Here is a 25,243-nt window from a genome sequence, read left to right on the forward strand (position 1 = left end):
CTCAATATGAACTGTGCAAATACATGTGGGCCTGTGTTTCTAATTGCTTCAAATACTGTGTGACATATGGGTTAGTAGAGTATTTTAAAAACTATGTTTACATAATACTACTATGGTTGAATTATATTATTGTATGCTGTGCTTTCTTGGCATAAAATGAGACTGTGTCAATTGTAGAAGACTTTACAGTTAGTGTGACTTAGAATACACTTATTGCTCACAATGGAAAGATGCTAAGAGCTTTTTGCTCCTGATCAACGTTTGCTTTATATTTTAGTTGCAGCTGCTTTGTGTTTCTTTGTTTTGAAGGATACATGATGCTTTAATTTTTAACTGGCTGTATTAACAAATGCATTGATGTCTAATATGAACCTGACAGGCTTTCAGTTCTGAGGAAGACAAATTCCATTGTTGTGGTGATTCTCTGGATCAGGAGAACAGAGGTATATGTATGAGGGGGAGATGAGAGAGAGAAAAGAAGAGAGAGCTCTTTGGTTAGTTTGTGGAGGCCAGTTTTTAGGTGATATGTGATGGTATCATTATTATGTTTATTTTATAGTGTGCCATAGGCTTTATGCAGCGCTTTATAAAGCAAAACAATAAAAAACACATAAAAGCCTGCCTATGGTGTACAATCTAACCAAAAATGAAGAGATATAAAATTAATAAAATAAGATTATATTAAAATAAAACAAGATTGTACTTTTATTATTATTATTATTATTATTATTATTAACCTTTATTTATAAAGTGCTATAAATTTACACAGCGCTGTACATGCAGTCTTTTTAATTGGATGGTTCCCTGTCCTCAGGCTTACAATCTAGAAAGACTCGACACAAAAGGAGAAGGAAGTGGTGGTGGGGAAGGGGCCTTTCTAGTAGGATAATACATATAAAATACATAGCAATACAGGAAATGATTCAATAAAACAGACAACAGAAGAGCATCAAATAGCAAGTGACAATTATGCAATGCCTGGGAACACTTCTCTGAACAAGATGGTCTTCAGCTCCATTTTGAAGCTGGTTAAAGAAGTGATGGCTCTTGTTCGCGGGGGAAGAAGGTTCCAGGAGTGAGGGGCAGTGAGTGAAAAGGGGCGAATCCGAGAAGGGGCAGAGGAAATCCTGGTCTGGGACAGCAGACCTTGACTACCAGAACGGAAGGCCCAAGTGGGAAGGTGAGGAGAAATAAGGTCTGATAAGTAAGGAGGGGCCAGCCCATGGAGGGCTTAAAACATTGAGAGCAGGAGCTTATACTGAATGTGGAAAGGGAGGGGGAGCCAGTGAAGGGATGCCAAGACAGGAGAGATGTGGTCAGAGCGGTGGGCGGATGTGATAATGCGTGCAGCTGAATGCTGGACAGAAATTAAAGGACGAAGGTGAGAAAGAGGAAGCCCAGCCAGGAGGATGTTACGGTAATCAAGTCGTGAGATCACTAGGGCATATGTGTGCCACTCTAGTCTGCTTTGGTTAGACCTCACCTGGACTACTATGTCCAATTCTGGGCACTACAGGTCAAGAAAGATATTGACAAGCTGGAGAGTGTCCAGAGGAGGGCGACCAAAATGGTAAAAGGTCTGGAAACCATGTCCTATGAAGCGCATCTTAGGGAGCTGGGTATATTTAGCCTGAGGAAGAAAAGGTTAAGAGGTAACATGATAGCTGTTTAAATATTTGAAGGGATGTCATATTGAAGATGGAACAAGCTTGTTTTTGCTGCTTCAGAGACTAGGTCAAAGAGCAATGCATTTAAACAACAGGAGAAGAGATTCCACCTAAACATCAGGAATAATGTCCTGACAGTAAGAGCTGTTCAGCAGTGGGTTATGGGTGGAATCTTCTTGTTTGGAAATTTCAGAATAGAAGCTGGGTGGCCATTTATCAAGAGCGCTTTGATTGTGTATTCCTGTGTGGAAGGGGTTGGACTGGATGGCCCTTGAGGTCTGTACCAACTCTGTGATTTTATGATTCTTCATGGCCTGCTGTTTTCTGCATTTATATATCAACTCCTTTGCACACACAACTGGTGTTCTTAAACTAGAACTGAACAATTTTATGGAGTAAATTCATTTGACAACCTATTTGGTTGTAATCTATGTCAGATTTTCAATGTCTTTAAAAATCACAGATTTTTTTTCACCTAAGCGAAGAAAATATCCATATTTATCTCCTGAAAAAAAATATTATTCATTTAAATGTTTGCTAGTACTTTTCTTTGAAACACTCCAGGTTAGGTTTGCCAAAGAGGCAAAAATGAAAGGAAGGAACTGAGCTTGGAATGTTCCTTTTTTAAATGAGTTGGTTACATTACTGATTATTCCGATCACTACTTTTATTGAAATACTTGATCTTGGCTGCATTCTTTTTGAACTGTTACTGTTGCTGTAACTGCAGTCCATAATGTAAATTCATAGTTTACTTATTACTAACACATTACTTCTGAGAGCCAACGTGGCATATCAGTTTGAGTGTTGGACTGGAGACCAGAGTTTGAACCCCAGCTTGGCCATGTAAACCCACTGGGTGATCTTGGGTAAGTCACACTCTCTCAGCCTCACAGGATGACAATGGCAAACCTCTTCTGAAGAAAATTGCTAAGAAAACTCCATGATAGGTTCGTCTTAGAGTAACTATAAGTTGGAAATTACTGTACTTGAAGGTACACAGCAATAAAAAACACCTACCTTTATTGTTACTACTGGGGCATTGAATAATACAGGAGAATATTTTCTGGTTCCTCCACCCCAATCTCTGAGACATGCAGATAAACTTCTTCCCATCTATTTATGTCTCTCAGAGTTCACACCAACACAATCAGTCAAAATATGTGCCCTGTGCCACTGTTTGGAACAGCCTGCCTGCCTGCCTGGCAAAGTATCACTCTCCATTCCACTATCCTCACACATACGTCATGCACTTTTTCTAGAAGCAGCAGCAATTTTATTTTTTATTTGGGCAAAATGGAGGAAGGTAACTAACCTTGGGCAAGATGAAGAAATCCATCCCTAGTGCAAACCATGTTTTCACTGTGTCTCCTTGTCTTCCGTCTATTCTTCCTTATTTTTGTCTCCTTTGTTCCTCATTAGTTGCACAAAACTCCACAACGAAGGAACACATGTGCTGCTACTCATGTGAACCTTACTCCTCATCCCATTGATCAGAATGAATTAGAATACATAAAGAATCAAGTACTAGGCAAACCACCTCCCCACCCACCCCCAATATTATCATACAGAAAAATAATTGATTACAGACTTGGCTGTTACATGCAGAAGAGTAACAGTGTTCAAGTTCATTATTCCAAAGAAATAAAAGTAATGAGTTAACAAAGTAACTTCCAAGTTCATGGAAGAAAATGAAAGCCCCCCTTTGTGCTGATGCTTGGTAGGGGAGGAGAATTCAGAGTGAGGGAAAAGTCGTTGGGATAATCTGATGGGGTAGGAAGAAGAAAAGACACTGGACTGTTCAAATTCTGTTCATAAGTGGGTATAAATAGGTTATTCCTTGAAAGGTAGTTACTGCAATTTTTCCACAGTTCTACTGCAGGTACACAGAGTCCACCTTCACAAATAATAATGGACTCAGTATGACAAATATTTCTTTTTTATCTGTACTTCAGTGATCTGGTTCCTAAAGCTGTTGCCCTGTTTCCTATCCCTTTCCCCTTGATGATGGGTTTATAAAAACTTGTAGAGTTCAGGGTTGTTGTTTTTAAAAGGAATAAAGAAAGTTCTTGTTTTTCAAAAGTAGGTCATGATACAGAATACAACACAATCATGCTAATTAAGACGGTTGCAGGGGTTTTGTTTTTTTTTTCTTCTCTGAGCAAAGCACTGAGGGGGAAAAAGATCAATATAGCAAAAACTCTTTTCACTGTGGAGCCAAGGGAGTTGGAAAAGATCCACTTCTGCTTTCAAACCTTAAATGCTGGAGGCTGATGTTATTAAGAAAACCAGCTGAGGACAGAAAACTAAACCAAGCAAACTAATAGGTTTTAAGTGTATAGAAGAAGAGACTGTGTCAATCGTATCTGAAATTGTGGCCTAGGTTTGCCCAACTTCTGACGGTCAAGGTGCACTATTTTCTGGAGTAAGTTGAATACTGTAGTCCTATCCACATTTGTTTGGATGTAAACCCCATTGTACTCAGCGGAACCTATTTTTGAGTAAACTGGCATAGAATCCCTGGGTAAGGCATACGTCTTTCCAAGTGATGAGGCTCTATAGGAGGCAAGCAGTCCATTGTATTAACTGTGTTGGTGCTATCTAAGTGAAATTTGGTTGCTCTCAGGATGTCTAAGGAGTGCTACTCCTTCTCTTGTGGTGAGGTAGACCTAGAAAAAAAGGAGGGATAACCAGCAACTGGCCACATGGAATGCCAGATTTACCTAGGGAAGAATGAAGGGTCAGGCCTAAGGTTCACATTGTATTGCTTGTGAAAAATGAAAAAGTCCTTTTCTATTATTATGGCCCTTTTTTGTGAATAAGGCCTCAACTTCCAGATAAGCTGGTTTTCAGTGAAGGTCATCTTCTGTAGGTGATCTTGACTGAATGGAATCTCTGGAGAGATTCTGAAGAATGCAGGATACACTGTGGAGCATTTGAAAATTACTGCTCTGAAGAGAAAGGTCACTCATGGACTGGCATCCTCTTAGAGATGTAAACAGGTATAAGACGTTTATCACACTAGAGAGATCCCGCTGAAAAACAGAATTTAAACTAGATTCGTTTTTTTTAAAAAACCGCAAATGTGGGAAGTTTATCACACTGGATGACCCACAAAGTGAAATAATGCAAAGTTAAACCAAACGCAAAGCAGAGAAAACTGGCACCTTTTTACTTTGGGGAAGTTTCACTAGTAAAAAGCTGTCGGTTTTCTCTGCTTTGCGTTTGGTTTAACTTAGTGTTATTTCACTTTACCTGGACATCAACTGATAAAACTTCCAGCATTTGCAGGTTTGTTTATTTTTTACTTTAAAACTCTTTTAAATCCCATTTTTCTTCAGGATCTCCCTAGTGTGATAAGTTGTGCTATGCATGTGGAGTATTTTTTGTTGGAGGGAATGATGTACAATGTTTGTATCCACCTGATGGCAGTGTAAGCAGAATTGTGATGTGTGACCATTGCTCATACAGTAGCACATTAAAGTACTTAGTGAAATGCATCTGTGCATTGTGTTTCTACATTTTGCATTGCAATTGCACAATGGATTGTCAACCATGCACAGTGACTATTGTTCTACATATGTTGCATGACATTGATGTTCAGCATAGGGATTGTGTAATGCAATTCTGCTGGCAGATATATACGTTATGATCAAGCAGAGTAGGATCTTAGCCACTGTATGTCACATCTATTAATCAGAACACTCTTCATGTAGAATTCAGGATGATATTATCTCAGTCACAGAAAGATGAGGGTATTGGAACTACTTTGTACTTACTACTCCTCTCCAGTTGGTCACAGTATGTCATGTACACATATGGGACAATAGCATATATGGTGATCAGATTTCTGGGACTGAGACCATAATTATATGGATGTTGGTTTTTATTACCTAATGAAGGGAAGTTATTAGAAGAGTGCTACCATGTAGCTCAAGTCCTTTCTGGAAATTTTATTTTGTGGCATTTTGGGGCTTAAAAAATAAGTAGTGCAATGTTTTAGTTTCTAGTTGTATCTGTAATTAATAGAGCTTGTTATTTTTATATCAGCCAGTTGAGCTGATTTGGGGCTCTATCCAGACGAATGCACTGCTGACTATGGATATATGATTAGGGGCACAATTATGTGTTGGAGTGGGCCATGGAACAACCCAGAAGTAGATTCTGTAGGAGAGGAGTGGTGTTGGGTATGGATTATAAGTGATTTATAAACGGAATCTATTCTTATTGAAGGATAACATCTGACTAACTGAATGAACTCATCTGTTTCTGGTTACTGGTTATTGATATGGTGGTCTTTAACACCACGTTGATCTAGGTGTTAACTAGATAAATTAACTGCTTTGATCATTGATATATATCAGAACACTGTTGAATTTCAGGGATATATTCAAAACTTTTACTCCAAGTCTTAAGTCAAGTCTCTAGTCTCTACCTTCTAGTTTCAATTTGAGTCTCAAGTCCTTGCAAGATATTTTCAAGTCAAATCTCAAGTTGTGTCTCAAGTCTGGGAGCCAACTTTTAACAGAAAAAAGAAGGCAGGGTGTGTTTCCTGGAGGGAAATGAAAAGCACATTAAGCAGTGGGCTCAAGGTGGTGCTAGAGGTCTGCTTTGAAGCTTGTCCCCACCAGAGGAACATTGTAAAGATCTTTCCACTTCAAGCCCATTGCCTAATGCATTTGCTGTTCCCCTCTGAGAAACACACTGCACTCTGGAAGCAGGTCTTGCTTACTAGCAGGTTGGTTGCTAAAAATTGAGTAAAGTCAGTGCCTCATTTATTACCAAGTCAAGTCCCAGTCAAGTCACTGAAGTTACTTGAGTCTGAGTCAATCGATTCAAATCTATATCACTGATAAATTTATCTGAGTGTGAATGAAGTGACTGGAGAGTCCATGTGTTCTGTAAGGTACCATGATCAATAGTATCAAAAGCCACACAAAAGTTAAATAGGATCAACAGTATATAGCCTGTTGACTTTCTGTTGTACCTGACTTTCATTTACAGTCAGAGCTCTTTCGCTACCATATCTTGTTGTGGAACCAGACTATTCCCCTAATAACAGCTGGTGTTACCTAACTATCACATGTTCAAGTACGGTACCTGCCGAGAAAGGAGATACTAGTAACAGAGTGGCAATTTTCACATACCGCTGTTCAAGAGAGTGCTCATTACAGTCACTTTCAATGTGATAGACACTACCTAGCTGTACTACAACTTCTACTAAATATTCTCTACTAAATATTATGAGTCAAGATGTGCTGCGGTCAAGCTTATGTGAGATATCTTGTCCACACCATCAGGCCACTGCAATTGAAACTGATCTCAGGATATTGGACAGAGCATGGGGTAATTCCCTAGACTTTGATATAACTGGGATGCCAAATTCTGAGCAAATACAAACCAAGTTCTCTTTAAAGTGCCAGGCAAATTTGTCATTGCACATAATGAGAGTGGTTGGGTGGATTTTACCATTCTTTGTCCCTCTGGATCTGTTCCTAACCAGCTCCTCACCACTTAGAACAAATCTGACCAGGTTGTGATAATGGAAGCAAGTTATGAATTTTATTTTCTCTTTTTTCTAGTCTCCCTGCTGCATGATAGGCATAACAAAGATTCTTCCAGGAGACTGCACTATATTCTCCAACTCCGTTCATTCTCCGCAACACCCCCCCCCCCCCATCCCACAAGAGCTACTTTGTTCAGTCCACGGTTATTCCTTTTCCTTAAGATCTCACTTGCAAAAACTATTTTTGTACTTCAGGATGTATTGCAGTTTCCCAAATCTTGCCAATACAGCCCCCCCCCCGCCCCCTTTGTTGTAGATAGTGTCATTTTTTTATCTATTAAGATCAATATTTGCAGAATAAATTTGCAATTACTATGTAGGTTACACCAGTACTACAGAGCCCTTCACCTGGTGGGTGAAGCATTCAATATGTTCCAGTAGATATGGAAAAGTGAAGTGGGGGTAGGTGCAAGGGAGCAAAGAGAAAACTGGCACATTTTTGCTTCTTTTCTTTATAAATAAATAGACTTCTGTTTCTGCTCTTGTGAGACATCAATGTAATGCTTTATCCTCTGATGCTTAATCATCAGATGACACAGAAAGCAATTCTCTGTAGTTCTGCAGCTGTGAAGCTACCCCAAAAGAGAAAATTTGGGTTTTTCTTTTCTTTCCTTCCAAAGGTTTGGCTAGGTAGTTTGAGCACACACATCCTCTTATGTTGTCCATTGTTCTTAACTATTGAAATCAAAATAGCAGAAATAATTTGAAATAATAACATATGGTTGAAACTCTAAATTAGACAGCACAGTATTTTTTCTGATTATGGCTCCCCCCCTCCCTGTAAAGCACTGGCCTGAATCACTGGCTCCTGGATGTAACATAACTAGAGTTCTTCTGTCCAAGACAGTAGAGTAAAGTTGTTCCTGTTTCAGCTATCTCATAGGCTTAAGGTACCCAACAGTATCTGAAAATGAAACTATTAGTAAAACTACTGGTAAAATAATCCATTACTTAAAGGAATTTGCCACTACACATCTGGTCCATGTAAAAATGAAGATGTCCTACATTACCTCCAAAAAGTGATCTGGAAAATAAATTAACATTTGGCAATCCTATAAAGAGAGCAAAATGTAGAAATGCAGATTTTAAAGGATATAATAGAAAAGGGAAAATAAAGTGAATTTATTTTATAAAATATAACTACACTAGTCCCTCCACATTTGCAGCACTGACTTTTGCGGATTTGATTATTCATGGATTTTTCCAGGCACAAATTCAAAGTGCTGGTTTCCAGGCACAAAATCCATTTCCAGGCACAATTAAAAGTGTTGGTTTTGACCTATGAAGTCTTATACGGATTGGGCTCAAGTTATTTGAAGGACCGTATCTCCCTGTACGAGCCCCTGAGAATATTGAGGTCCTTGAGAGAGGCCCTTCTCTCTGTCTCACTACCCTCTCAACTTTAAGCAAAAGTCACACTGAAGGACCTAGATATTTCTAAACAGAACACTTCTCGAGGAATTTGTAGCTCCTCCAGAGCAATTCTGTGGTCAATGTCTGTCAGATGTTGTCCACAGAGTTGCACTGGAGGACCTAGAGATTCCTAGAGAGCTGTTCTCTCAGGTAAAAAAAAATAGTGTTTTTGTTATTTGCAGTTTTTCCACATTCACAGGGGTCTTGTGCCCCTAAACCCCATGAATGTGGAGGGATGAGTGTATATAACTGACAAAAATGCATGTGTGAGAACCCTGGTGGTGCAGTGGATAAATGCCTGTACTGTAGCCACTCACTCATAAACCACAAGGTTGTGAGTTCAATACAAGCCCGGGGCTCAGGGTCAACTAAGGCTGGCATCCTTCCAAGGTCGCTAAAATGAGTACTCAGCTTGTTTGGGTCAATTAGCTTACACATTGTAAATTGGGAGTGCTTAAGTGCACTGATAAGTGGTATAAAAATGTACTTGCTATTGCTATTGCTGAGAGAGAGGAGGAGAGAGGAAGTGAAGGTGAGAATATGAGAATGTTAGATAGCCTGTGGATTTGCTTGCTAGTACTGAAATGCCAGTTGAGCCTCTCTCTAAGAGTACCGGATCCCATCATATCTTGGGAAGCTAAGCAGGGTCAGCCTTGGCTAGTACTAGAATGGGAGACCTCTGAGTATTCCTTGCCTAAGAAAACTCTATGAAATTAATGGAGTCACATACAGTCAACAGGTGAAGTGAAAGCATGCACGTGCACACACACACATACACACACACAAACTGTGCTGCTAAAAAATGTATGCACTTGTGTTAATAATGCTTCAGCAGATGAAAGTTTTCCAAATATACATCTAATAAAGATAATTGATGTCATTTGTGGAAGAAATCATCTGTATCAATTTTGATAAAATTCCTGATTTTTGTACTCTTCAATTTTATCGTTATTTTTGTGGCAGGAGACTTATTAATTTTTAATAATTTGTTTCATTTATATACCGCTATTCCAAAGATCATAGCGGTGAACAGCAAGTAAGCTAATTAGTAAGTAAGAAGTATGAAGAGGCTTTTCCTAAGCAGTCAGATCCTACAACATGCTGAGACCATAATCTTGCAGAAGTGACTTTTTAAACATTTTCCGGTCTTATGCAGCTGTTTAAGGACAGATTCACTGTTGTTTCTTTTGGCAGAAACTCAGACCTGGGATCAGGAATGAGATCTATTCTCATGCTGCCCTTCCTTTCTTCCCTTGGTATCAAATGCTCTGTCTAGAGAATGCTTCCTAGTTGAACAAACCACAGTTTGTTGTGGACATCTAGATTCATATCCACTAGGAACTGAATGAGTGTGAAAGAACAGAACTTGTCCCCAGTCATCCAAACCATGCTATATTCCCTTACTTTGAATACTGAAGTATGTCAGTGTGCCATGCTTACTAAAAGCAAAAGTAGGTCATGCAAAATTCAACTTTCCCTCTGCTCACCTATGCAAGATGCCAATGCACATTAGAGAATATCTGCTTTCATATGCATAACCTAACATGTACTATCACACTGCACAGTAACCCAAAATGCCAGCAGTGGAAAAGAGTTGTTGCTATCCCTGTGACTACACAATGCCTGAGCAAAATTGGAAATTACTCAGACTATCTGCTCTGATCACAACAGTGTGTGTATATTAACTTCATTCTGTACATGTGAGTGGCTATTCATTTCCAAATTCTATGGCATTAGACCTAATACTATAGAATTACAGTTTTTCAAAAATTTAGCTTCCATCTTTGAGTTGTTGAGATTAACCATTGCAATACCCATGTTTGTCTAATACCATGTCTACACAAATCATTTACCTTGGTTTCCTCCCCACTCTCGCATCTTCCTATCCACATGAGGCAGGATAAAAAGCCTGGTTCAAGTGCAGACTGTCTTCATGTGAGAAAGCCAATTCTGCACCAAATCTGGGTCATCTCTGCTTTAATCCTGTTTTAAAAACCTCACCATTTGCTCTGGATCTTCCAGGAAACTCCAGAGCACTACGGAGTGACACCAAGTTGCTGTTTACATAGCATCCCACTGTGCTGCAACCAGTGGCGGCGGTAGTAGTGTTGTGAGTCAAACCGAGGTGCCCAGGCTTGTAATTGATGTTGGGCGCCTGTTTCTAGTGCCCCGGTTACCAGTGGATAGGATTCAGACAGTTTCAGGGTCAGATACTCTGGGAGCAGCTCACAGTATTCTGACCAGTGTAGATTCACCCTAAATTCCTCCATCTTTGCTCCAACTCAGAACTGTAAAATTTACTTGGTTAAAAACTGTGTGTGTGTGTGTGTGTGTTTTTTCTGCTGGTGTCAAGATGAAATTGACTACAAACAGGAACTTGAAAGTACATATTAGAATCCATAGGCAAGTGAAGAAATAAGTCTTCACTTGCTTATTGATGGTTATATTTTATTCTTTAAAAACATTTTATGATATATGTTTTTGTAGGTGTGTTCTATCAAGGTGCCATTTAATAGCCTTGTATTAATAAAAGTTTGAAAATAAATGCATTTTAACTCTGCCATAGATGGGGAATTAGTGATGGGAGATAGAGCAAGCTTGCCAAAAGGTTACTCAGGAAATCTCTGGAATGCCATATACTAGAATCCAGAGATCATAAAGGCTGTAATGCTCATTTATATCCTTGGACATCATTGTCTGAAGACATATACAGTACATGAGAAGGTTAATTGGAAGTGGACTATCAATGGAGGTTTTCCAAGCTCTGTAATGCAGAAGGGTAAGGACAGTCAGTTTCAGGGTAATTTGTGACTGGATGGCTATAATTTGAACATGGAACATTGCATTGATATCAGTTTTAAACTTTAGCAAACCTTGAATAATGCAGAGAATTGAAATATTGCAACTCATGCTATTTTTTGGCAGTTTAATTATTGTTTTAAATTGAGATCTTCCAGACTACTGCATCATAAATCTTAGGTCCTAAAAATATTGAAATTATACTTGGTTGTATCCAATTAATCCTTCTTTTTTATCCTGGACTTGGATTATGTAGTTAATTAACTGAATGGGTTCTCCCCCCCCCCCCCCCAGTGGTATAGGGAAAAGGCCCTCAAAATATTCTATAGAGAAGGCATGGTAGCATATTTTGGGAGCTGTAGGGAAGGATGCGTGTTTCTTACACTAGCAGAAAGTTATTTGTACATTGTTGAATTTTGCTCATTGTAACTTGAATAATATGTTCTTTTTAAAACCATCAGATTGCCACAAGCCTCTTTTGTTTGGCTGTATTTATCTAAGCTTTTATGGTTTTGTTCAGCTGGCCTGAGATGTTGACTCTTTGATTTTTCAGATACATGTAACTGTGGCAGTGTTTACTGTTCTATGCAAGTCAAGTAATGCAAGACCATTACATGTACATTTAATATCAAAGTGAATAATTTTGTGTATTCAGTTATTGTTGTAGATGGATCCATCGTGGGCAAAATGGTTATAGAAAGGATTGTCATATGAGTCATGCCCTGCCCATCATATGCCCATGGAAGCTATTACAGATCTGTTCAGTACTCAAATGACTCAAATGGCCACAGTCACCATATGTGGTCAACTGGTAGTTTATCCAAATGGTCTCAGGACCACAACTCAAGAAGTCAAGAATATCTCTAGTGTGACAGTCAAACAGACAAGAACTTCACTAGAGTGACGGATTTCTGCAGCCACAGAACTGAGCAGATAACTGACGTATAGGATTACTTTGTCAGGAGCATCCCAGGCCTTGAGATTGGGGATGGTGACTAGTAATGTGATGTCGGTGGGTGGCCTGACAATGTATTAATGCGTTCCAACCCTATTTAAGAGATATAATGATGTTGTATTGAACCATGTTGGATCAACTATCACTACGAGCTATTTCTGTCTTTCTATACTGCTAGTTATTCCTCTTGGGTTCTACATTATAATTGTGTTTAAAAAAAGATTAAGACCTTCAATTAGAAAATAATCTCTCCTTATTCAAAAGAAGCAGGGATTTCCTAACTGAGGATAAGATCCTGGCGTTTTCTCAAGGAGAAAAGTAAATAAAAAGGGATTACATAACTATCTTGATTATGTGAAGTACAAATTAATGTAATAAATAAAAATAGTAATTGGGAAGAAAGGTCCTAATTTACCATGATTGTTAAAGCTATGGGGGGAAATTAATGTGAATAGTTGATGAATTATATTAGGACAGTGAAATAAAAGCACCACACAGTTCCAAAGAACTGCTCACATAAATAATGCAGAGACATCTGCTACAGTCATGCATGACCTTCAGCTTTAGGAAAACCTGTAGATGAGTATAGCAGACTTAAAGCAGCAGATGCTGCTCTAAGCAGCAGGCATGGTCAAACACAGTCTTTCAATGCACAAAGGTCCTTTTGGTTAACAGAAAATGGACACATGCCAGTTCTGAAGCAACTAATTTTAGACGTTGCGTGGCCGAAAGGCTGTAGTGTATATAGTGGAGACGTCAGACCAAATATGGGTGACAATCTGATATAATAAGAAAACTGTTTGGTCAGAATGAAAATAAACATGAGCTACCAATACATTGTTCTGTGTATTTTAACACTCCTAGTGGTCATTCCCACTATAAAAAGAATCAAATTGCTGATCGGATTAAATGACCCTCGTTCCCATTTGAAACCGGTTCCTGTCACAATGTGATCAAATCCTGTTGTGATGAAGCGAGGCAAAGGCAAAAGAACCGTTTTTGTTTGTTTGTTTTTGAGACACTAGTTTAAAAGAGATTCTTTTGGAGAGAAAAAAAAAGTGATTCCAAAGAGTGTTGAACAAGTGGGAACCACAGATTGGAATCGCAGCATTCAGGAGGGGAGGGACTAATGGCAGAGGGGTGTTTACCATCTCTCCCCATTTTTTGGAGATGTCAACCCCCCCCCCCCCCCAGTGCTGTCTTTTCATTTATTGGTGTGACTTTTGGTTCCTTTGTAAAATTAAATTAAATTAATCAAAGTGACAGAATGGTTTAGCATCTACTTGGAAAGGTGCTAAACCACTCTATTGCTTCGATTAATGTTATTTACAAAAAGGAAATGAAAACATGCCCTGTCCTCCTTCTCACAAGCCTCCCTGGGACCCGGTGCCCTCCCTTTCCAAGCTTCCCTGGGCTCCTTGCCTCCGTCCTCCCCGGCCTTGCTCTGTTGCCACCCTCCTCCTCCTGCCTCCTTCTTCCTCCCCCTCCTGCCCCTCTGACCCTTCCTCAATACACTCTCTCAGCCTCACACTCTCCCGGCCCCCAACCCCCCCCCCCCATTTCTAAGCTGGGCTGCCGCTTACGTCACAGATGATTGACGGGATTTTGAAGCAGCACTAGCAGTGGGGATGAGAATCATGCCAAAAAAAAAAGCGATTTCAATGGAGGAGGGAAAACAGGGGACCTTTTAGAATCACTTTCCTAATCGGAGCAAAGGAGAACCAGGAACTAAATTCACCTCCAAGTGGGAATGAGCCCCTACAATATCTTATTTAAATTAATTAATTTTTTTTAATGTATATGATGGTAAATCAGCACCTCTGTACATGGAGGAAGTGTTGCATTTCTAAACCTGTTACTACTTTGCACCCTATATGTGTATGTGTGTGTATAGATATTGCTTATTAATTACAAAGTAACTCATGCCTCCATGTTTGCAGTTTTATTTGCAGATTTGATTATTCACAGATTTGATTAATATGTTCTCTCTAGGAATCTCTAGGTCTTCCAGTGCAACTCTAGGATCAATTTTAAGGTGCACTGAAAGACCTACTAGAGATTCCTAGAGAAAATACTCTACTAGGAGTATTTGTAGCTCCTCCAGTGCAGTTCAGTGGACGCTGATGGCAGAGTTGCACTGGAGGACCTAGAGATTCCTAGAGAGGTGTCCTCTGAGGTAAAAACATGGTGTGTGTGTGGGTTTTTTGTTTTTTTTTGTTTTTTTTTGGGTTTTTTTTTTTTTTTTTTTTTTTTTTTTTTTTTTTTGGTTATTTGCGGTTTCCCCACATTCTTGTGCTCCTAACCTTAGCAAATATGGAGGGACAAATGTAATTCCCTTTATTTTCTGTTTCAGAGGTGTCTGGTTGCTTCCTCACCAAGTGACCCTGTAGCAGATAAGCTAGCTCTCCCAGTCTTTCTACTTCTGTTTTCTCCTACTGTCTTTACTTTCTGATTTCTTCTGCTGTTTACAACACTGGTCCACATTTCTTTGTTTTTGCACACTGAAGAAAGATATTAAAAGGTTCTCCTGATGTTTGAACATTATATTATTACACCAATGTAGCAAATCAGAGGGATAGATGGTGAAAAAAGCAAGAATATTATGGGATCAGACTGAAATACCAACTTTGTTTCTATGTCAGTTCTTAGCCTGTTGGCTTTGTTTCTTTAAAACTGTTGTAATATTTTCAATTGGGCAAGTCACATGCTCTCAGCCGGGAAAGGCAATGGCAAACCCCCTCTGAACAAATCTTGCCAACCTCACATGCTTTAGGGTCACCATAAGTCAGAAACATCTTGAAGGCACACAACAACAGCAGCAACTAATAATAATAATAATAATAATAATAATAATAATAATAATACATGCAGACATTATTTCAAAGCTTTAAAAATCATATTAATAAAAACTACATCTCTGCTAGAATATTCAAAGTTTATAGGTGCTTCAGGTCTTTATAATTGTTTAGGGTTTTTTTCTAAAGAACTTCATCTGTAATTAAGATTTAAATCAAAGCATGCCTAGAACATACTTATTTAAACTAATGTTTAAATAAAAGTGAAATGATTATACTCAAACCCTGTATTCATATCTTCCTCTTTGAACAGAGTGTGGATCACACTTCTTGCAAACCTCATCATATTGAGGTGGGGCTAAGATGAGCATAACCAGTGACGAAGTGAATTTCTTGGTGTATCGCTATCTCCAGGAATCAGGTAACATGTTTTCTGTAACAATGCTACATGTCATTGAGAGTGTTTTCACAAAATAGTTTTACTGGTGCTTTCCAAACTGTACTGTGGGGACATTTTTTTGCCCATCCAAAATAGATGTAAAACAACTGTAATCTCTTTTAACATTTACAAATATTATTGTTGTTGTTGTTGTTGTTGTTGTCAGTATTTGTTTCATTTAATTCATCAAAAAGAAATATAATCAGCCCTCTATATCAATAGGTTCTTTGTCCACAGATTCAACCATCCACAGCTTGAAAATATTCCAAAAAGATATAAATTGCATAAAACAAAGCTTGATTTTGCTATTTTTTGAAAGGGACATTGTTTCAGATTCTAAGGGGCATTGTTTACTGTGCCATTATATTTAATGGGGTTTGAGCATCCACAGATTTTTGTATCCACAGGGGGTTCTCAAACCAAATTCCAGCGGATACCAAGAGCCTACTGTGTATTCTGTACTTTTGATCCATTCTAGAAATTCTTAAAGCTGCTAAACAACATTTCCATGAAAATCAATTAAGGGGAAAAAACGTAAGAGGAAACAGCAATCACAGCATAGAGACCATAATGATGAAATTACAGCATAATTAGTTAGAGGTCCTGGGGAACAATATTGTTTGTTTATCTGCTGCTGAAACACCTGCATGGAGTGAAGGAGCATACAATGTGCCCTAACAATGAAGGTCCTATCTTTGCACTTCAGTTAACGATGCTGTGTGAAGCTGAATCTAGCTTCAGGAGTTGGGCAGGGTCAGCCAAGGAATGGTGACACTTTGGGTACACCAATTCTAAAATGGGTTGAAGATATAAACCAGCATGTTGCTTGGTCTTAGAAACAAATGGGAAACCAATATTGTTGATGTAAATAGTTGGATCATATATTTTATATTTTATATATTTGTATTGCTGTGTTCTGCACTAAGGAGCCCTGGTGGCGCAGTGGTTAAATGCCGGTACTGCAGCCACAATGTTATGAGTTTGATCCCAGAGGGCTCCAAGGTTGACTCAGCTTTCCATCCTTTCGTAGGAGTACCCAGCTTGTTGAGGGCAATTTGCTTACAGATTGTAAACTGCTTCAAGAGTGCTGAGTTCATTGATAAGCAATATAAAAACGTAAACACTATTGCTATTGCATTTGCCCTGGAAGATGTTACTTCAAAGGCAACCAACAAGGAGCAGGTCATGGTAATTGAACCTGGATATGACTAAGTCGTGTGTGATACATCCTCAAGGGAAAATGCTGGGTGAAAGAGTACATCCAGATGGTGATACGAATACTTTAAGAGCAGTCTCATCCCATAAAGTGCAGAGGAGACATTTTAATATGAGTGTAAGATCTATTTATGGAAATAATGGCTACTATAATTCTCAGTTACATATATATGGAGAGTCAATGTGGTGTGAATGTTAGACTAGGTGGTTGTTCACATGGGACAAAAGGCCTGGCTTTGCATTGTCTAGATTAGATTATGTGGGCCAAAAACCCCAGGGCATGTTCAGGCCCGATCTTGCCTGTTCAGACGCAGATCCAGAGAGGCTGACCTGACCCTTGGGTAAATAACTTTACCCTGGGGTAATTAACCCCTGGTTTTGTGTAGAGTTTCTAGGACAGTCAATATGGTTCTCCTAAATCAAAATTTAAAAAGCCTACCTGCGGGTTATTCCCTCTGATATCACAGTGAAGCTCTCAAGCATATGTTCATTGTTGGGTGCCTCATTTTCAACCTCAGAGACTGCAACTTGTACCAGTACTGATGCTGGGTGGCATAGAGGAACTCTGGTCACTCCAGAATGCGCAGGTAACGGGGAAAATTGAGGCAGCTTCAAGGCCAGAATACTCAGGTATTGTGGCTAGTATAGACATTCCCCCCAAACCTTTTTGTCTTTTCCTCCATCAATTTTCTGCTTTTGCACAGTTCTTAATTTTACTGTACAGTTGACTCTCCATTTCCATGGATTCAAACATACACGGCTTGAAAATATAAGGGACATCCTATTACATTCTATTTAATGGGACTTGAACATCCACGGGAGGTCCCAGAACCAAACCCCAGCAAATACCAAGGGTCCACTGTCTTTCCTTAGTCATGGAAACCATGTACTAATTTGTGTATCAAATACTCGAAGAATTAAAGCAGAGAGTGAAAATACTGGAAATGCTAGCAAAACAAAACAGTTTTCTATAGAACAACCATCTTAATGCCATGACCCTTTAATACAGTTCCTCATATTGTGTTGACACCCAACCATAAAATTGCAGTGTCTCAGTTCCTAAGACCATCGGAAATACGCGTTTTTCTGATGGTCTTAGGAGAGACCCCTGTGAAAGGGTTGTTTAACCTCCAAAGGGGTTGCGATCTGCAGCTTGAGAACTGCTGCTCTGCTGCTCTAGAACAATGGTTATAAATTCTTTAGGGGTTACAGAGCCTTTTGAGTAAGTTGATGGGTCTGAGATGTCACTATTTAAAACTTTCCTTTAACATTCTGGGCTGCCTAATGTAACATTGTTCTGGAGTAGGAAATTAAAATGGCAGCTTCCTAGATGTCGATCACTGCTGCCACATATGGGTGGGTAAGGGTCCAATGCAGGTCTTAACCAAGCTCTCTCCTCAAACTGCAACATGCTGTGAACAAACCTATACATTTACAGGGTGGGGAACCTTGCAGACTTCCAGATATTGTTGAACTACAACCCCCATCAGCCGTAACCAGCATAGGCAGGGATGAGGAATCCTGGGACTTGCAAGCCAAAAAACATATGGCAGGCCACATGATTTAGCACATAACGAAGTAACTTCATAGTTTGCACCCTGCTGTCAGATAGGATTGCTTGGGAAATTTGAATTTTTCACTTGAGTTGTTTTTGAAGACTTACATTAATTAATTTGGATAAATTAGAATGTATTTACTGCTTGTTACAAGAGGAAGTATCTTTGCCCTGTAGAAGAGCCCATGCTTTCAATTCCTGACCTTTCTAGGTAGTGATGGAAAAGAATGCTTTGTTGAAACCTTTGGGAACCGCTGCAAGATGGACAAAAAGTGTAAGGCATCTTCTTTGTTTTATTCATCTTCTCCCAGCACAGGAGAATATGACTCCTGCCCTAGAATCTGAATAGTTGGCATACAACTTACCTAAGAGTCAGCTGGTATTTTGAGCTACATTTTTCCATATGTTAGTTATCCTGAAAGCCACTCATGCATGTTTTAAAGAAAGTCTTAATACTGAAACAGAGCACTTTGCTTTGTTGCCGAGTAGGATGAATTAAAAGAAAAGGAGGTTTTACTGTCTTGGCACACGTGAAAGCTCTGGTGACCATCTGTGGAAAATTTCAACGTTTGAAAACCTTGCTAGCTCATTACCTTGTGTCAACAGTGATGGCCTATTCACTATTGCTGGTTACAGGTGGTTATTATGACTGAATGCAGAGCACAGCTTAGGGCAAAATCTGCTAAGCATAATATTTCTTGCCAGAAAGTGAACCTGGATACTGTCTCAATTACCTCTTTTAACCTTTTTTTCTCCCAAAGAATAATTTTCATATATTCGGCTGAAAGAAGATCTGTTTTGCACCTTGAAAAGATCTCAGATCCGAAGGATCTGCGTATGTAGTTACAATTAATGGCTCTCTCAGATGTCACTTTTATGAAAAATGGGAAAGATGAATTTTTTTTATTTTATTTTATTGGCTCAGTACTTACGTTTTTCAAAGTGCTAAATGATGCTAATCTAAAACATCTTTTTCTGGTTCGTTAAACTTTTAAAAAGCGTACTTTCCTAGTTTAAAAAGGCTTTTTTTCCTCTCTTTTGACAGCTGACTAAATTTTGAGTTCTAAATTCTTGGGAGATACTGACAGGGTCAGTGGTTGACCTGATGGGTGTAATTTTGATATATAGTACACACTATCTCTCTCTCTCTGTGTCACTCTAACACACACACACGTCTCTGTGAAATGCAATAGAAAGCTACGAGTACTATAATTTTGGCAGTTGTAGAGAAACCAGATCCCTTTTCTTCAGATCCCAAGATCTTAGCCACCATGATGTAATGGTTTGAGTGTTGGACTCTGACTCTGGAGATCAGGGTTCCAATTCCAACTGGACTATGGAAACCCACTGGGTGAACTTGGACAAGTCACACACTCTCAGCCTCAGAGGATAGCAAGGACAAACCACCTCTGAAGAAACTTGACAAGAAAACCCCAAGATAGAGGGTCACCTCAAGGTCACCATAAATCAGAAAGGAAGGCACACAACAACAAACACAATAACTTTTTGTGCAACAGAAGTGCAACTCATGCTGCACTTCAGGGCTGTTTTGCAGTCTCTGGGTCTCTCCCAAACTCCCCCTCCCCACCAGATTTCTTCTTCCCTTAAAAGAAATATCTGAAAAATGAAAATTGCACAGACTTCTTTGCCCAGCAGAAGGTTTTACAACCAGATTATTTGAAGATCCATGTCTCCCCATCTGAGCTTGCCCAAGCTGTAAGATCTTCAGGAGAGGCCCTTTTCTCTGTCCCAGTTCCCCCTGGCCCATTTGATTGGTATTGTGAGAAAGAACCTTCTCCGTGGCTGTTCCTAGATTTGGAACTCTTTCTAGGGAGGTTAAGACTGCTGTCTTTTTGGTGAGATCTTCCTATTCCAGCAAGCCTTTGAAAACAGATAGTTAATGACAGAAGGTATATTTGTTTTAAAGTAATAATTGAAACAGTTTTAATTCAGTTGTTTAATTCTGTTTTAAGCTCTACATTTGTATGTTTTGAAGTACATGTGTGCTTGTTGTAATTTTTTGTAAGCCACTTTCAGTCCCAGTCTGGGAAGAAAGTGAGACATAAATAAAGTGGTGGATGAATGCAAGTGGGAGGAATTTGGGGCAGTTTTGTTCTTTGGGGCTGTTGAAGCATGTGATCACCTCAAATTACTGAAGCATCTACTCCTTAGTGATACAGGATGCATTTCCTAGACTTTCGCCAATAATTGTTACTAATACAATGACTCTCAAAATTATTTAATTAATGTATACCACTCAACTGGCAAATGTCTGTATGGCAGTTTAGAATTACCTTTTTAATAAAGTAAAACAACTGAAATAATAAACCAATTTTAGTATTAAAAGATCAAAATATTTTGATATTAAAAAGTAAGCAAGAAAACGGATAATAAAAGACGGATCTCTTCCAGTAGGCTATTCCATAATTTTGGAACCACAGCAGTAAACGCCCTATGTAAATGTTCAACAGCATGGGGGACAGAATGGTGCCCTGAGGGATGCCAGATGTCAGCTCTCTCTTGGAAGAATTACCATCTGGAATCTGCCTGAGAGGTACAACTGGAGCCACTGGAGTGCAGTGCCCCCAATGCATAACTCCCTCAGGCATTCCAGAAGGATACCATGGTCTGTGGTATCAAATGCCACTGAGATGTCCAAGAGCACCAACAGGGTCACACTTCCCCTGTCGATGCCCAGGCGGAGATCATTGACTAAGGCGACCATGGCAGTCTCCACTCTGTATCCCGCCATGAAGCTGGTTTGAAATGGGTCTAGATAATCGGCTTCATCCAAGACATCTTGGAGCTGGAAGGCAACCGCCCTCTCGATCATTTTGCCCAAGAATGGTAAGAGGGAGAATGCCAAAATAAACCAAGAGTGAAAAAAATCACGCAGGTACCACAATGGTTGGTTTTGAAAAATGAGTTTTGAAAATAGTTTTTTGTGGGTTTTAAGATGCCAGCCACAGATGCTGGCGAAACGTCAGAAGGAAACTCTGCTAGAACATGGCCACATAGCCCGAAAAACCCACAAAAAACTATGGATGCCGGCCATGAAAGCCTTCGACTTTACAGTTTTAAAAATGTTAAATAGTACGGGCAGGTCCCTTAACCTATTCAAAAGGTGAGATGACAATGCTGGACGCTTCCTCGGGGGGTGGGGGGGGCAATAAAGGGGAATGGAAGCGTCAAGAGTTACAAAAACAGGACCACATTTTCCATATCCCTTAACTATGCCAGTGTTGTATTATTATTACTTTTTTTTTCATTTCAAAACTCCTCTTTATTCAGAAGCAGATTCACATTTCTTGGTGGCTTTTGAGAGCCCCTATTTGCTTGTGAAGAAGGTGCACAGCAAGTAAACAAAAGATGGTGATTGACCCATGATGCCTGATGAGCTTCATAGCTTGAACCCAGGTCTTCCTAATCATAGTGCTCTGCCCATTAGATCATACTGTTAATAATGGTGGCCACTGAGAGTTCTTTCACCCATATTTACTGAAAGACTCTTGTTTTTGCCACCAATATGAGTTCTACATGCATGCACGCATGAGTTGTGTGTCTTAGCCATGATATAAAATGATGGCTGTGATATTCATGCAACAAGAATGGTTGTAATATCTACTCAAGCTGGTTCACCTTTGTATGTTAGTCTAAAAGACACAAAAACAAAAAAGATTCTCTGCACATTCCTTTTCATTGTGGTCTTTGGCAAAAGAAAATAAGGAAGGAGGATAGCTTTTTATTCTTTATAATGCAAGTGTTAGAGAGTAGCTCTTTTGACATTAGGCTGTGGAGAGGAGGAAAGCCTGTGACTTCATAAAAGTGAAGTGGGAAATGAAAGTGGGGGATCAAAGAGAAAAAACATGTGCTATCACATCTTCTAGTACTTTGCTTTGTCAGCCATTTTTCAGGAATGCAGTTTCACTACTTTTGACAATAGTGTATACAGCTAGTGATGGGAAACTTTGAAATCAATCAGATCTGATATTAACGGTCATAAGCATCTGTATGTTGCTCTGGCTAAGTCTGAAAAGATGATTAATATGTACCACAAGTTAATATCAATTTGACCATACTTTTCTATTTGAAATAAACAACTGAACTGCCATTCCTAGAGCCATCCCAGTCCTAAATGTCATTATTAGTCCAAACTATAGTAGACCTGTTGACTTAATTGCTGGATGATAAATCAAGATGTAGTAAATCCTATTGATTCATTGGGTCTACTATAGTTGGGATTAAAATTTTGACTTAGTCCTTAGTCCTTAGACAGATGTTTGAACTAAGAAAATATGGTTCTGGTGAAACAAAGATATTTTTGTGCTTTAAGCATAAACACCACTTACTTCAAGATAAGTCTTCATTGTCTGCAGCTGTAAATAAAAGAATATGTTTATAGTTAGGTATCTACTAACAGGTTTGTCATTGCCATTTAGAGAGTAAGGAAACTATTTCCAAAGATCTCTTCACAAACATAACACATGTTTTCTCAAAGGGCACTGCCAAGATCCAAATTTTGGTATTATGGAAGATATTTTCCTGTAAGCATATTGAGGTTTCAGATATGACTGGGATGCTGACAGGACTGATTGCATTTTCCAATACCACTTTTAAAAAAACATGTTTGTGATTACATTGATACAATTCAGCCTTCATTAAATACCCATTTATGTAAATACTGTACTTGTAACTTCTGTAGTTATCAACTCTCTGTGTATGAACAGAGATGTTAAATAGTCTACGTAATACACATTCCACACTTTTAAAAAAAGTGTACAGTGGGCCCTCCACATTCACTAGGGTTAGGGACACAGGGCCCCTGTGAAAGTGGGAAAAATTGCAAATAACACCCCCCCACACACACACACACACACACTTTTATTACCTGAGAGAACATCACTCTAATAATCTCTAGGTCCTCTAGCACAGTAGATGTTGACCACAGAATTGCATTTGAGGCCCTACAAATACCTAGGAATCTCTATGTTCACAAGTGTGACTCTATAGTCACCGTCCAGCTGAGTCATGCTGGAGGATCTTGTAATTCCTAGAGAGAACATATTACTCAAATCCGCAAATAATCATATCCACAAAAGTCAAAGAACTAGGAAAATATGGAGGGCCAACTGTACTTGATTATTATATATCATTTCCCCAGTTATATATCTTGCATATTTTTTTCTTTCTGAATAAAGTTATACTGTATAGTGCATTCAAAATCACATTAACCTTCTGTTCAGTTTGGTATATTATTGCTTCCCAAATACTTTGTAATTAGGCCGCCCTCCAGCTTTTTGAGGGGAGTGCATGGTCAGGATGGCTTTGTTGCAGGCCCTGATATTTCAGGGCTAAAATCTGGATACAGAAGAAATCCCTGGTGATGTCAGCAAGCTTGAGATATTAAGTATCAACTCTAGTCGGTCAGAGTGTATCGCTGAATTTCTTTCAGAAATCTAACAAAAGAGAATATTCATACACATACACAGAGAGGAGGTGGTTTTCAACATGGTGCTCTCTCCCTGAGATTCCCTTCCTTTGCCATAAGAAGCATCAGGTCCTGAGATCTGGGAACCCTGTTTCCCATTTCCACTTCAACCCCTCTGGTGCCACAGATCCCACTCACCAGCAATGTAGGCTTTCTGGTAGGCATGATGGCCCATTACATTGCTGTTCACATTGGCTATGCCACTCACCTGCAGCCACTATGAAGAGAGCAGCTTCCAGTTCCCTCACGTGCCTTCAACTAGGATTACTCAGTTCAGTGGCAGTTGGGTATGCCTACTTAGCAAAGGTGGGAAGACAATGGCTATTGTACAGACTTTACTGCCAAGGGTCCAACATGATATTAACAAGTGTATTAATATGTAAAATAATACATAGAAATAAATAAAATGGGGACACTGGAAGCTACCAAAAAGGGTACTTACACAGAAGCCAGAGACATTGGGGTAAGGAGAAAAAAGTGCTAAGGAAGGTGTCACTGTTTTTTTCTCCCTTTTCAATATGGATAAGCAGAGAAGCCTCAAGGGCCCTAGTAATATATAGTGATTTCAACATTAAATAATAGCTCTCTGTGCAGTTTCCTTTCCTTCTGATCAAACAGGTGGTTTTTTTCCCTTTCATTTTCAGATGTGCTTTTAAAAATATCTTCCACTTCTCATTTAAGAAATTGACAAGAACCTCTGACAAAAAATAGCAAAAGGGATTATTTTCCACAAAGTTAGCTGGACTGGTTAGCTACATTTCCAAAAACAAATGGACCTTCCAGCATTACCAGATGCTATTATGGAAGAAAATTATTAGAAGATATAGCTTATAAACTGATCAAGCTCTTAATGGGTGGAATTGTTTTTCATGAGCTATATCACGCTATTTGTTCTTCAGAACCCAACTTCTTTTTGGGGGGGAAACTGTGGTGATTTTCCTTCTCCTACTGTAATTTTAGATTAATTTTGCAACCATTATTATACCCCCAAATTTATAGCTCCCCCCAAAAAGCCAAACCACAAAAGACAGCCTTCAGTATAGCCTTACAAAATCTTAAAGCACACCACTCATATTTAAGCTTTAATTTTCATCCTGCATACTAAATTGTCTCTAATATGACAACCAGTGTGATGTGAGTGTGGTTTGAGTATTGATCTAGGATCCCAGGAGACCAGAGTTCAGATCCCTCTTCAGCCATGGAAAGCCACAGAGTGTCCTTGGGCAAGTCACTCTCTCACACCTCAGAGGAACACAATGGCAAGAAAATCATATGATGTAGTCAGAGTTCACTTGAAGGCACATAACAACAATAAAGTGCAATATGTGTTTTTATATGCCCCCATCCTGGGT

At 39.2% G+C, this 25,243-nt stretch overlaps 1 protein-coding gene across 8 annotated transcripts in view; it reads left to right on the top strand.

Annotated features, from left to right (window-relative positions):
* Positions 1-25,243, top strand: part of LOC149319382 (F-box-like/WD repeat-containing protein TBL1X) — a 174,047-nt gene that overhangs the window by 118,299 nt on the left and 30,505 nt on the right. For all 8 annotated transcript variants that reach the window (XR_016280178.1, XM_089511587.1, XM_089511586.1 and 5 more), the window contains one exon: positions 15,508-15,615. Coding sequence is in view for 7 of the 8 variants with exons in the window: in XM_089511587.1 (XP_089367713.1) it covers positions 15,558-15,615 (58 nt within the window). In the remaining variant the exon portion in view is untranslated. The remainder of the gene's footprint in view (positions 1-15,507; positions 15,616-25,243) is intronic.

The sequence above is a fragment of the Sceloporus occidentalis genome, unplaced genomic scaffold (assembly GCF_023333645.1).
Source record: "Sceloporus occidentalis isolate IW3139 unplaced genomic scaffold, rSceOcc1.0.p SCAF_2, whole genome shotgun sequence".
NCBI classification, from domain to species: domain Eukaryota; kingdom Metazoa; phylum Chordata; class Lepidosauria; order Squamata; family Phrynosomatidae; genus Sceloporus; species Sceloporus occidentalis.